General features: G+C 37.8%; 1 protein-coding gene across 1 annotated transcript in view; it reads right to left on the bottom strand.

The window, feature by feature from the left end:
• Positions 1 to 14,083, bottom strand: part of CFAP44 (cilia and flagella associated protein 44) — a 47,060-nt gene that overhangs the window by 28,408 nt on the left and 4,569 nt on the right. The window contains exons 2-13 of the mRNA XM_049824840.1: positions 12,990 to 13,079; positions 12,152 to 12,241; positions 11,193 to 11,364; positions 9,989 to 10,151; positions 8,898 to 9,000; positions 8,359 to 8,575; positions 6,694 to 6,808; positions 6,039 to 6,203; positions 4,655 to 4,810; positions 3,973 to 4,020; positions 2,783 to 2,882; positions 1,453 to 1,547 (exon numbers count right to left, since the gene is read on the bottom strand). Of these exons, the coding sequence (XP_049680797.1) occupies positions 1,453 to 1,547; positions 2,783 to 2,882; positions 3,973 to 4,020; positions 4,655 to 4,810; positions 6,039 to 6,203; positions 6,694 to 6,808; positions 8,359 to 8,575; positions 8,898 to 9,000; positions 9,989 to 10,151; positions 11,193 to 11,364; positions 12,152 to 12,241; positions 12,990 to 13,079 (1,514 nt within the window). The remainder of the gene's footprint in view (positions 1 to 1,452; positions 1,548 to 2,782; positions 2,883 to 3,972; positions 4,021 to 4,654; positions 4,811 to 6,038; positions 6,204 to 6,693; positions 6,809 to 8,358; positions 8,576 to 8,897; positions 9,001 to 9,988; positions 10,152 to 11,192; positions 11,365 to 12,151; positions 12,242 to 12,989; positions 13,080 to 14,083) is intronic.

Here is a 14,083-nt window from a genome sequence, read left to right as displayed (position 1 = left end):
GTGCTGAGTAAAGAGGAGGGATCACCTCCATTAACCAGCTGGTAATGCCCCTTCCTAATGCAGCTCAGGATGCTGTTGGACCTCTGGCATTGCTGGCTTGTGGTCAGCTTGGTGTCCCCAGGATCCCAAGATCCTTCTCTGCAGAACTGCTTTCCAGCTGGTAGGCCCCCAGCCTGTACTGGTGCCTGGGGTTCTTCCTACCCAGATGCAGGACTATGCATTTTCCCTTGTCAAATTTCATGAGATTCTTCTCAGCCCAATTCTCCAGCCTGTCCATATCCCAGCACAACCCTCTAGAGTACCAGCCACTCTCATCTCAGTTTTGTATAATCTGTGAACTTGCTGAGGGTGCACTCTGCTCCAGTGTCCAGGTAATTAACGAAGAATATTGGCACCCATAATGACCCCTAGGGTACACTGCTGGAGGCTTGCTTCTAACTGGACTTTGTGCTGCTGATCACTACTCCCTGGAGCCCAGCTGTTTAGGCAGTTTTAAATCCATGTCACTGTTCACTTATCTAACCTGTATGTTGCTACCTTGCCTATGAGGATATTGTGGTATACAGATGCTTCAAAGTATGTTGGATGAAATTTTCTTAGTTTAATAGTATATATTTTCAAACACATTTGAGCACCTTAAGCTATGTGGAAGTATCTAATAGGATTTTAAATGTAGCTAGATAAACTAAGTACCCTTGATTTTTCAGACTGTGTTTAGTACCAACTTTTGTAAAACTGAACTGAGTCAGTTTTGTAATGCTGTACAATTTATTGTGGCAGTCAGCTTACCTCTTGAATGTATAGGTATCACCTACCAGCATCCCTGAAAGTCTGCATGGCCAGAATTACAGTGTTAAGAGCACTGTCCCAGGGTTACCCTCACCTTGGAAATTCAAGTAAGCACTTTCCTCCATAAATTTGCTTATAATTAAGTCACCAGGCTTGCTATATTTCCTCAAGGACATAACTAGACACTATTTTAATTAAAATTAGCAAATATGTCTAAAAGTGATAGACTCCACACTACACAAATGATCAGTTCTGGCAACATTTTTTTATGATTTATCTCCAAATGTTTGTGGATTGTCTGGGCTGTCATTTCAAAATGTGTTAATGAACTCATGTTAATTGACAATTACTCCATGTGGGTTAAATAGAAACTGTTAGTCTATAAACTAAGACTACTTCCTAGGACTGCACACTGAGATCTGATTTTAAAATCTCAGAAAGACACAAAGTACGATACCTGATAATCCACAGTAAAGTCAAACTCTACACATACTATATACATACATACTACTCCACAAACTTTTATATACATACTACTACAGTAAATTCCACCATGGCCTAACAGTGACTTCATTAAGGTCTTGTGTGGTGAGCAACTTTATTGATGCTGGCAGGCTCATAGGCCCCATATGAATTTTTGTTAACACATCAGCAAAAACTCACAACACGAGGTGCCCACATCAGTGCTGTTCCTCCTTGTTTAAACTTAATTTCACTCAGTTGACTGTTGCTGATGAAATCATAGATACGCACTGACCCTGTATGGAAAGGAGACAGTAAGAATTTATTTCTTGCAACAACACTTACTTTTTAAGATTTACGGAGAAATGTCTATTTATTTGACTTAAAAGCTGGATAGAATGTTATTAATTTTTCTCTTTGAGTATCCAATGCCAGCCTGGAAAGACATGACTGGTGGTTACTACAGAGTACCACAGCTAGCATGGTGCTCATGAACAAAACATTAGCTTTCTTCACCCTTTAACTTACACACTCCCAAGAGTTCTCAGGGCTGAGGGTTACAATAAGAACTCCCATGCTGACCACTATGTGTAATTTTCAAGTAATCACAGATCCATGGCATACTGTAGGGAAAAATCTGTACTGACAACATAGGAAAAGACGATACGCTACTACTTGGGATTGCCTAGGGAGGAAAATATTTAAATAGATGAAAATGGGAGACTGTCCAAAGAAAAGCCAGTTTCACCAGAGGTGAAACTAACAGATTCATAGACACACATATTGGTCTGCATAAAATTCCATTCCAGCTGGCATGTATCCTAAGTGTCATTTGCTCAACTGGTAGGAGTTTGTCTTCAGGCTAGAAGAGCATGTACATTGTACAACACAGACAAATGACAAGATACTGCTGACAAGAGTTGAGTTAAAGACCTTGTAGCATTTTCTGAGAAGTGTAAATGACATTGTTAATGTTCTGGTCAGTGGTTCTTCTTTCAAAGCATGATAAAGCTAACTGTGAGAGGCCTAAATTGCAATATTTATATAAGTTAAATAAATATGTCTGTAATTACATGTTAGCTGTTGTTGATAGCATGATAGCTATTGCATCTTCTAAGAGAGCCACAAATATTAATATTTATAATGACTTAGACAATGCTAGAGACAAAACAAAAATCCCAACACTTATCGATCCAGAGCCTTGAATACAAGTGCTGTTATTCAAACCAAATGTCTCATCTTTTCAGCCATTCCTTCAGAACGAACAGAATTTACAAAGTTTCCCATTAAAAACTTCTCTCGTTAAAATCCCAGGCTTTTAAGATGAAGCAGTCTTAATGCATTATTTCAAAACATTAGTGATTTGTCTTAATTGTTAAAGAACTGATCCGAGGAATAACAATTGCCTGTGAAGTGACTTTTCAAGAGCAAATACACAACTTCAGTTCAAAACAGAATAGTTCCAAACCAATAATCATTGCTCTTCAAAAACAGTTACAGTGGCATGAGAGGGAAGGAATAACGTACTTACGGTCAAGAGCAGTGGTGGCCATAAGGTATGTAACAGGAGAGACACTCATGGCCTCAATCCTTCCAGAGTGGAAGGTATACAGGCACTCTGGATCACGGGTCTGCAGCGCAAAACAGAAGAACAGAAATTCTGCTACATTCTGGAGCTGCACTTACAAGGTATTACCAGATTACCAGCTATACCTACAGTGAACCTGAAAAATCTAAACAGGTGCTGTTTGTATGAACAAAATTTGGCATCCATGAAGTACCTATATGCAATTCCTTTTTTTTTTTTGTGTGTGTAATTTAAATGTTCATAAGATGATCATGAGCAAAATTACTGTAGGAACTTTAAGTTAATTTTAAAATACATCATTTTCTACATGAACATAAAGGGGAATGCCTTTCATTAAGTGGTTTCAGGCTTGGAATTAGTATTTTTAACATAGAGCTGTTGCTCTGAAGGCAAAGAAAATGCTCTCAAGCCTAGGGCTTATGCTGCCTGAGAAATCATTTCATCATCCAAGGAATTCTATGTTTTGCTATACATTTTTTACATTAGTTTTTATAGTATGTTTGTACATCTTTTATTTACCACAAAATTCTTGGAACATAATTTTACCTGTTGCCACAGAACTTTATTCCACTCAAAGTAAATGGGAACAATTCCTTTAATATGTTCGGGAGCAAAAATTAAATGCCCGTATTTTAACTGTGTCATCTATTTCTCCATCAAAAACATCTCCAGCAGTAACAGTAGTAACCAGTAGGATAAAACATGCGAAGTGCATTTCATCTTCTTCTTGTTTTTCCCAGATCTTTTTTTCATTTAGAGATAAAAGTAAGGCTTGTTTCAAACACCTATCAAGATTGGATATATCAATACTCCTTGAACTCATTTCCTGCATCTATGCACCTTTTATTACCTGTTTATGAGTTTAAAAGTCCTTTAAGGTAACTTGAATATGGCAGCCAAAATTTCAGGAATGAAAAATCAAATTATTTTTTTATAATCCTGCACAATCATTATAATCAATAACATTAAGAAAATAAATTTTTAAGAAAAAAATATCTGTTTCAATGTTAAAAATTTCAACCGTGCAGCTTCATAAAACACAAGCTTCATTGCAGATGCATCCAGCACAGTTTAAGGAAGTTATTGCAAAGGAACTGAAGAAATCAGAAGAAAGAAAAACAAAACAAACTTGCCATATTTGAAAAAGTCAAATCCAGCTTCCAGATTGCTCCATTGTTATCCTGAAGAAGAAAGAACAAAACACGTAACTTGAATATTTTCAAACTCAATTTGAAATAAAACTGCCCATGGTGAGTCCTTAAAAATTCCTTAATGATTATCATTGTGAAACTGAAATAACAATGCGGTGATGTTGGCCCTGTCAGTCCTATCCATCAGTCCAGGATAACAGAACTGGGACAATACCTTTTGACATTCTCCTATTCTTATGCAGTTCTGGCTCTGAAAGCCAGAGTCTCACATGTTACTTATACACTAAAAATATAGCATAGCATAGCACAGCACAGCATAGTTCAGTTGGAAGGGATCTACAATGATCATCTAGTCCAACTGCCTGACCAATTCAGGGCTCAGCGAAAGTTAAAGCGTGTTATTAAGGGCATTGTCCAAACGCCTCTTAAACAATGACAGGCTTGGGACATAAACCACCTCTCTAGGAAGCCTGTTCCAGTGTTTGAAAGAAGATGTTATTTTATATATATATATATAAAATAAGATTATGTATATATCCAGAAGAAGATTGAACTCTACCAAAAAGAAATGTACTAATTTGTAATGGAGTCCTGCTGTTACTTAACATCATCTCCCTCATTCTGTGTTTCTCCAGAAAGATGTATATACTTGAGTGTATCTTACCTGAGCGTACCAAATGGGCTGTCCACAGTCATGAACTTTTGACATGAAACTCAGACTGACATTCCTGCCAACGTGAAGCTCATTCATAGGCTCCACCTCCAGTAACCCTGTGTCATCCACAGAATAAGCAGCATCTATTGTCTCAAAGTTCCACACCTTCATGGCATTGGAAGCATACAAAAATAAGGGGAGGAGAGAAGGTGTACGATTAATAAGGAAATTCAAAATTATAAGAAACCAGGGGAGTATAGATACTACAGGTAGAGTATGAAACCTGTCATATCTGCCTCACTGCTTTGAATGTAACTTAGAACAGTGACAATGAGCAACTACTATCTGATACATTTGGATGCAATGCAAAGTATATGTAAAAGCTCTGTCCAATTCTGAAACAACAGTAGATTAAATTCAGCCCTGACACTAGCAGACCTATACATGGCAGCCTCAGAACTATAGACTGTAAATGGTATTTGCCTGCTCTCAGCATTGCTCATACTGAGGCAGAACAGAAGAAAGAATGGGAAATCTAACACATCCATGTTCTGCTCTGTGGCATAAGGACAAATCAGTTGGTACCCTTATAACTAAATGAATGTTCCTCATGGGATAATATCAATTTATAAAACACAACAACAACAGCAACAAAAATTCCAGGGTGTTTGAAACCCTCCACTGCCTGTAACAGTCAGCTTCCTGTTGATTATCTGGGTTCTTTCACATATAAGCAGAAGACACATCATGTCTTCCCCTAAAGAGCAGGCTAACAAGATTGCAAAATCCTTGATAATTGACAGGTGAGATCAGAACCTGGTGGTATGGATAAGGAAAGCTTTTTGATCTTAATTTATAGAATTATATGTCAATTTCAGGATGCTTTTTTTTTTAATTTTTCCTCTATTTCAGTATATGTATCTCTGAGATTCTAGTTAATTTCTATGTCATTTTAACATTAATAATCTGAGCTTTCAAATACTCAGAAAATTAATTTCAAATATTGCTGTACTTTATCCTTTGAAATAACACCAAATGTATTAATAGGCCTGAAGATTATAAAGATGAGCAAAAACTACACATGAAAAAAAATGTTAGAATGCAGGCAAGAACAAAGCTGTTAGAGAATCAGTGAAAATTATTTTGATTCACTAGAGTAAAAGGTGATTTATTTACTACTATTAAACAGAGAACATTGCACGAACACTATCCAATTCAAATACACACACTGTGGAGATGTGATCTTATTCCGTTTGTTCTAAAAATTCATTCTCAGAAAGAAACTGCACTGCAAAATTGCCTCCATAAATAAGCCCTGGTAAAGAAAACATGTAACATTTACCTGCTGACCACAAATTTGCACACCTAAAGGCAGAGCAGAAATAAAACTCACCCGAATGAAGCCATCTCTTCCAACAGTGACAAGTTCTCCTTCATCCAGAACTAACTGGCTTATAGGGCCACTGTGACAGGGCTTGTGTCCAGCTCGACAGAGCTCTACTTTAATGAGGCCCCCTTCCCAAAGCAGCATGTTGCCCCACTCAGTCCCCGAGATAACCTTCAATGCAAATGAAGATAAGCACATAAGCACCTGCACATGCAGAAATATTGGCAAGAATCTGGTAAACATTTGTGGCTTCCTTCCATGAAAGCATTAGATCAATAGCAATGTACAGATATTTGCAAGAGAATGTGTAAAGGGTGAGAAGATTCAACTTTTTAGCAACATGACATAATTTACAAGCACTGAAATGGTTAAAGATTAGGGCTAACAGTCTTTTTATTTCTTTACCCCATTAGAGGAGCCTCAGCTCTAGGCCAACAGAGATCTTTTGTCTGGGAATTACAATACTAACCGTACTTTTCAATTATTACAGGGCAAGCCAGGTTTTTGGCAAATTAATGTCAATATTAGCTTGTCAGAGCAGTGCATTGAGGGTCTAATTCAAATCACTTTGAAGCAAATAGTAACTCTCCAACTTACTCAGTAGACTTTATATCAAAACCTGAGAGAGAACATAAAATCAACTAAACTTTTTCTTACTTACTTTCCCATCAGGCAGCTCCACATAACCTGTAATGTCGGTCACTGCTGTTTTTCCAAACCTGCCCAAAGCTCCTTGTAACTTGAGACCCGTGAATGTGAGAGCCATCTTCCAGAACCTGAGTACAGAAAAAACATCCCTCTCTGATATAAGATTTCCTAAACACACTCTTCAGTCCCTCTAAGACATTGTAATAATCTTACCAGGGATGTCTCTGAGGTAAGGGCTGTTCATTTATTATTCTTTTTCACAGGAGACCCTGGGTTTTCTTTTTAAAGTGAGATAAAGCTTTGTAATTACAGAAACATTTCCCTATACTACTCCTATGAAAAAGCTAGGAAAAGGATTTGGAATGGGCAGAATGAAGACTAAACTACTATTTAAAATTAGTAAGTGTAAAATGCATAGCTACATCTTTCCAGCTACAACCAATACACGTAGTTAGGAATACCTATTTTACTCTTGCTGTCTTCAGTGTATGATGCTCAACATTGTATATCCAAGGGGCTAAGGTCTTCACTGAATTTCATCCAAGTACCCACATGGACTTGAACTTGACTATAAAATCTCACTGAGCGAAAGGTTTTATCCTAGATCTTCATAGCTATTTCTATTTGATTATTATATTTTTAGCAGTATAAAACATAACTTTAAATTACAGAAAAATTAATCTACTGCAATTAGGGATGGTTTGCTGTGTGTGCAGGAGACATTACATTTAAGACACGTGTTGGAAATTGGACCTTGAGACCACATTTGGGTGAAAGGTCATGTTTATCGTGTTATAAAAGCTATATCAGAGTTTATTCATAGTATTTTAGCTCAAAAGAAAGATTATAAAAGATTTTGTTTTGTCAGATTTCCATAAATAGTGTATTCTAAGCCACATTCATTCTGGGTCTAAATAAGCCATTTGCTATTTCAGACCCACCTCACAACCAAACTACAGAGCAAATCTGAGACTTTGATCCAATTCCTCTGTTAAATTCAAAGAAACTTTAGATGTGTTATAATTTTAAAGGTATCATTTCTATTACAATAGTATCCAAGTCATATCTTAAGTCTCTACTATAGTAACATTGAACACTGGATAAATACAGAACACAAAGCTAATCCCTGTCCCAAAGAACGTAAAGTTGTGGTTTATTTTTTTGTTACAAAAGGATCCATGAACTTACCAGAGAAGGAAGTGTATGGAAGCATATCTTTTTTAAGGCTTCCTTGCAGGCTTTTGGTGGTATCAGAGGGTTTCTGATCCATGACTTGGCAACCAGTTCTAATGGCTGCCCAGGCAGCAGATGAGTTCAAGAAATCAAAAGTAGAAAGCCCAGAAGGCACAGGAGGCATATATGCTATGTTACCAGCTAGAAGACACGTATATGTAAATATTTTTTATTAATTCTCCCTGGTGCTTATTGAAATTACAAGAATGGAGCCAGTGGTACCGACATTCAACATTAAGCATCATCCTTTTTGCACAGCAAAGGTGTTAAAAGACTTGGCTGACTGGCTGAAGGACTTGAACTTTCTCATTTTTGTAATTGTAATGGCCAGGTAAAATAGCATTCCTCATTGGACCATGTTTGCTAATGATACATTCCTGTTAGTCATCTTCTACATATTATGACTTTTGAGGTGATATGTATTAATCCTAATCAGTAAACCTACTTGATGTGTCCTGCTCCAGATGTAGTTAGTTGCTCTTCATTATCAGCAGAAAATGTAACCTTGTAAACATCCTGTGAAAAAGCTTTTGACCTCAACATAATCTTTTCTTGTTTCCAGTCCCAGATAGTCAGCATGTAGTCAGGGCTGCTCCCAACACTGGCCAGCAAAGTGCCAGCATCGTTGAAATCACCAAAAATATAGGCTTCCTCTGTTCCACCTGAAGAAACACACAAGCCTCAATACACACACACATGGAAAAGAGGAAGAAACAATAGGAAAATCTACTTAGAAGGAGCTCAACTTTCACTGCAATTATTTTTTTCACTAGGTAATAGCTCTCAGTTGGCTATTTCTACTAAATAAAGGTTTCCTCCCATGCAATAATGAAAAAGCTTGGAACTGTTGTTTTCTATTTTGCTTTGAAGGACCAAAAGATTATATTTCCTTCTAAACTTCTAAAGTGACCCACTACTCCATCTGCTGGGATCTATAAACACTGGCCCATTTGTGTAAAATGAAAATAGAACTTTTTACACTACCTCGCAGTATTCTGTAGGGCCTCAGTGAAGGATAATCGTAGATGATGAGGTTTGGCTTCTTTCCTTTTTCTCCTACTGCGAAGTACTGCTTAGTAGGGTGTGCCTTGAAAAAAAGCAAAAATCCTGTTACATGCTGTAACGACTCCTTTGCCTCTATCCTGATAGTTATTGAGTTATTCCATTTACTCATTAGTCAGAAGATATTGCCATAAATACTAGGTTGCATTTTTCTGTGCATTTATTCTGAACAACTGCCAATCTATTGCCCAGTAGCAGAATGAAGCTACTATGCACACAAAATGGTATATTGCATATATAATGCGGAACCGTGACAAACTGTGAAATAATTTCCTTTATCACGCATTCTTTTACTATTCCTACCTCACTCAACCCACTAGCTGATCTTTCCATGAACAGCATTTTTGTCAGCAGCCATCTACTTCAGCAGACAGCTGCAGAAAAGCCGTCCTGAATGACATAGTTCTGAAGACATAAAGATGTACCATGATTCACCAGAAAAAGCTGCTTACAATGGAGCAAACCAGTCTGAGGCTGGTATTCTGAAAGCCTTACTCATGTGGAATACAAACGAGAGATGGCAGAGCCCTTCACAGGGTAAGGTGCTTCAAATCCAGAGGAAGCATTTGTGAGTCCAAGCTCTTGGTAGGAGCTTACTAGAGTGAAACCAGATACTTTTTCTTTTCAATTATCTAGGAACTTGATTTTCTAAATTTTAACTGCAGGCAAAACTCTATACTAATATCAGTTGTGACTAGGAGAGATGAGTGTTCAAAAAAAAAAAAGTTGATATGACCCAAAATAAGAATGTAATAGTTCTAAAAATTAATCCCAGCTGGCATCTGTCAGTCTTTTAAGGTACCTGAGCCTGGGACTTCGGTATGCAGACATTTGTCCTCAGCCAATTACATTGACAGGCTGAGTAGCCCATGCTGCATGGTCCATGCATCCCCCTAATCAACATGATACATGCATATCATGTGAAGCTGTAGAAATCTCCCATCAGGCAACCAAGTGAACATTTCACTTCTAGAAAGTGAATGACACCCTAAAACACGAAACAAAAGCCATACTGTGATAAACCCAATTCCACCACCACTGCTGCTCCGGAGATAACTTTGAGATTTAGTTTTCAGGTCCAGGAGCACCACTTGGTTGCCTGCTATATACATCAGTGTTTGGCTATCCATCAGCAGCAGGTTTACACTTCTGGTGCAGTCATATCCAAAAGAATATCTGAGAACAGTTCAATAAGGAAAAGATTTGACACTGGCTTTCTAGAAAAGTTTATTAAGTGGATAGAAACACTTAAACCGAAACTGAAATGGGAATACTGATCTGGTGACTAAAAGCCTGATGGTAGGAGACAATTTTGTTCAGTATACAGTGAAGGTAAAATATACCAAGCCTCTATAACTGAGGGGAAGGCACAAGTGAAGACCTTCTAAAGTTCATATTCCATCCTTTCATCTCCACTACAGGGCACACCTCTTGCCTCTGCTGGATCCTTTAGGGCTGCAAGGAATTCATATTCTATCTGTGTTCTTTTATTAAACAAAATGTAGGAGATATGCATCAGATTACTAGGAACTGTTCTACAGACGAGAGATCAAACCAAGGAAGTGCTCAAGCTCACTTAAATGTTTACAGGCAGATGTAGAGAAAGGAAAATCCAGTCTTCAACAGCAACTTGATTGTGTCTGCAGAGAAAACCATCAGCACTTCTGAAAGTCACATATATCCTACTTGACCATACCTAGCAAAGGACTTATTGGAGCTCTTAATTGATGGGCATCACTTCCTTCATTCTACCAGTTTAGCTCTTCTGAGCACCAGACTAAAAATCAACCTGGTTTCTTCCCAACTTCTCCCTTAGCAGTTCTGTGAGGAAGTATGAGGTATGCAGCTGCTTGTCTCCTGCCCTCCCCTCAGCTTCTTGGGGAACACCAGTGTGACTACACAGAAAGGGAGAGCTTTGCAGGGGATATTCTTATGCTAGTCTTCTGCCTGGTCACATTAACTTGGCCATGATCCAGTTCTACAAGAATACTTATAACAGTAAGAATTATCCCGAATAAGAAATGTTTATGAGGTCAAGACAACTTTTAAGATTAAATTCATCCAGAACCATAATGGGTGAGGATTCTTATCTGTGTCTCAACCAAAGGTATCCCACTAATGCCACATAGTCTACTCCAAATTAGACAAGTACAATTTTAAGAGCATATATTAAATATCCTTAGCTTTAAATTTGCACAGCTTCAACAGAAAGGATACTTAAAAGAAAGAAGGTTAATTGGTATCCCAGAGTCTTCAGTGACAAATGGACATGAATATATATCTTCGTAGTTATAGAAGAAAGTTTCTGAGATTTTCTTTTCTACCTTCTCAGGCCTTTTATGTGCCTCCAAGGGTCCTTCACTATTATCTTGCTCTTCCAAATCACCTTCTGCATCTCAGAAGTGGGAACATAAAGGAAATTTATATTCACCATAAATTTTAGGCTCCAGAAGCATTCACACATGACTTGCCTCCTTCAACAGAGTAACAGCCTGTAACAAGCACTCCCTCAGGCTTTTAAAAACTTTACTGTGAATATTGAAAATGGAAGAATTTAAAGAAGAAAGATTTTGAGAGAGTTTTAAAAACATTGATTTTAAAACTCAAGACCTACGAAAGTAGTTCAGTTCACCTTTTCTTGGTATTTAGGTCTCAGCTTTAGAAACCAAATAAAGTTTTAAGTGTCTCTCTTCAGTAGCTATTGAATGCACATCATTATACAAAACAATAAACACACATACAACAGACCACCATAAGACACCATTGTCCTCAAAAAGGCATACTGCTAATGTGTGACTCAGTGTAGTTCTTCACTGGACTGCAACACAGAATACTGTCAACTTGACTTCCACTTGTTAAAAGTACTTCTCAGTTTGATACCTCAGATCAAATCCCCCTTACCTATTTTGTAAGCTTTTCCCCTGTCTTGATTTTTTTTCTCTCCTAGGTGTTCTATGAAAAACAACCAAAAGGGGCAGAGACCAGCCATGGGAAAGAGCAAAATGAAGTACACAAGGGAAGCCAACTGAAACGGAGCAGAGAAACTCAATAACTGTAACTTGATGGCACTGGTCCGAGATGCTGTTCATAACAATAACAGTGAAAAAATGAAAACTAGAATGTATTGGCATTTTTAAGGTCATACCAACATCTCCTCATTGGAAAGCAGTACTCACCAATGCTCTCAGTGTCTGATTCCACTTGCTCTACTTCCTCCCGTTCTCCTGCAGTTGGTGATTCCTTTGGAAGGCTAGTTTTGCTTTCTTCTGCAAAGGACAATTGGGATTACTCTCTTAAGTATGAATTCCTTTGACTACTTTGCTCATATATGCCATGTTAAATAAATACATAGTTCCGTAGTAGTAAGAAAAAAATCCCTTCTGCCCAGCAGTGGACTTCCTGCTGTTTAGCATTAACTGTAGAGGGAAGTTTGCTTTCAAAAAACTGTATTTTAAAACTTAGGGGAAGGAAAAAAACACATCCTATAACAGGAAAAAGGTATAATAGGAAGATCGAACAAGCGTTGAAAGTAATGCGCCAATATAAGCACCAAAAATCCTTCCAAAGTTCCACAGGAGACTCACTAGCAGATTTTGTTATCCATGCTACCTAGATCTAGTGTGTTAGATGACATGCAGAAAACCTGAAACAGACACTGGGCACGCATTTCAAGATGAAAATGGCATTAAAAAGAGAAATACAGGTCCGTGACTGAAAGAAACTGGTGGAGTTAACGGATTGCAGTACTAGCTACAGAGACAGGTCTAAGCAGCAAAAATTTCCAGGGGAGAGACTGTGGGCTCAGGGACAGCGGGTACTGCAGACACAGTGGTCAGCCCAGAACTTCACTGGAAGGGGTCATCTTTGACCACAGTCAAAATGAAATTTGGCAACACCAAGAGCAGCAACTGAAGATGAACATGTACTAGTAAGGAAAGGGTGAGTGGTGGGAGAAGCCAGAAGCTACTGTAGGTTCAGTATTGAAATTGCTATATAACAGTGGGAAATACTCACGGACACCAGGGCGATCTGCCTGTGCACCTTCTGCTGGCTTCTCATCAGCTCCCTCCTGTTCCTTGGGAAAAGATGACATGTCCTCTTTACCTGGTGGTGGTGAAAAGGAACTTTTAGTATTTTTGCCTTCATCTGCCATTTAGACCATTTTCATTTCCTCTCAGATGCTTTGAGATTCCCAGAGATAATATTTGTGTTCTGCTTGTACACTCCAAATATGGATAACCCAAACATACGTCCTAATTTGTAGGGTGAATTCATTGGTTCACGTTTTAGGACTCTGGGCTATAGCAATGTGTACATTGCTATAGAAAGACTAAATATCGTGTAACAAGGGAAGCTGAAGACAAATTTACATGTTTTGGGCTTCTCTTTAATATACTGGGGGGAAATTAGTTTTTGAGACAACAAGGCTATTCCTCCTGCTTTCTGGTGGACTTCACAAAAATAGCAGGAGACAGACATTCTGAAACCATCTAATATCTTGAATGGACAAGCAGGAGAGATTAATCTTTAAGAAAAAAAGCACTTTCTTCAAAATATTCTATATTCATGGAAAGTGAATTAATAAAATTAACACAATAAAAAAAAAAATTAAATAAACAGCTTAACTTTGACACACCCCCCCCCAGCATTTTTTCAGCTTTCAGACTATCATTTTCAGAGTGCTGCAATTTCATTAGTTACCATTGTCCTCTGGAGTGGGAAAGATCCAAATTTTTTCATGTAAAAACAAACACATTGATCATTTATATGAACATCTCTGAAAGAAGCAAAAAAGCAAGAGCATTGCTCTTATTCTAAATTTGTTCTGCCTTTTGATTTCGAACATGCTCTCCATTTCGGAAAAAAAAACACCTTAAAAAGGACATTGGAGCAATTTTGTACAAATACTACAGCTATAAAATACTATCAGAAACCAGAAAATTCACAAGTTGAATGTAAAGAAACCTAAATGTTCAGAATAACAAATATAGACAAGATGAAACGAATCTCTTTTTCTGTGTAAGCCTGACTTTGATACCAAGAAAAAGTCCCTAAAAATGCATTTCCTATTTCTGGCTTTGGGTCAGAATCTATTTGGGAAAAGATCT

The sequence above is a fragment of the Accipiter gentilis genome, chromosome 21 (genome assembly GCF_929443795.1).
Source record: "Accipiter gentilis chromosome 21, bAccGen1.1, whole genome shotgun sequence".
NCBI classification, from domain to species: Eukaryota; Metazoa; Chordata; class Aves; order Accipitriformes; family Accipitridae; genus Astur; species Astur gentilis.
Note: the sequence above shows the minus strand (reverse complement) of the source record. Positions and strands in the feature narration are given on the sequence as shown.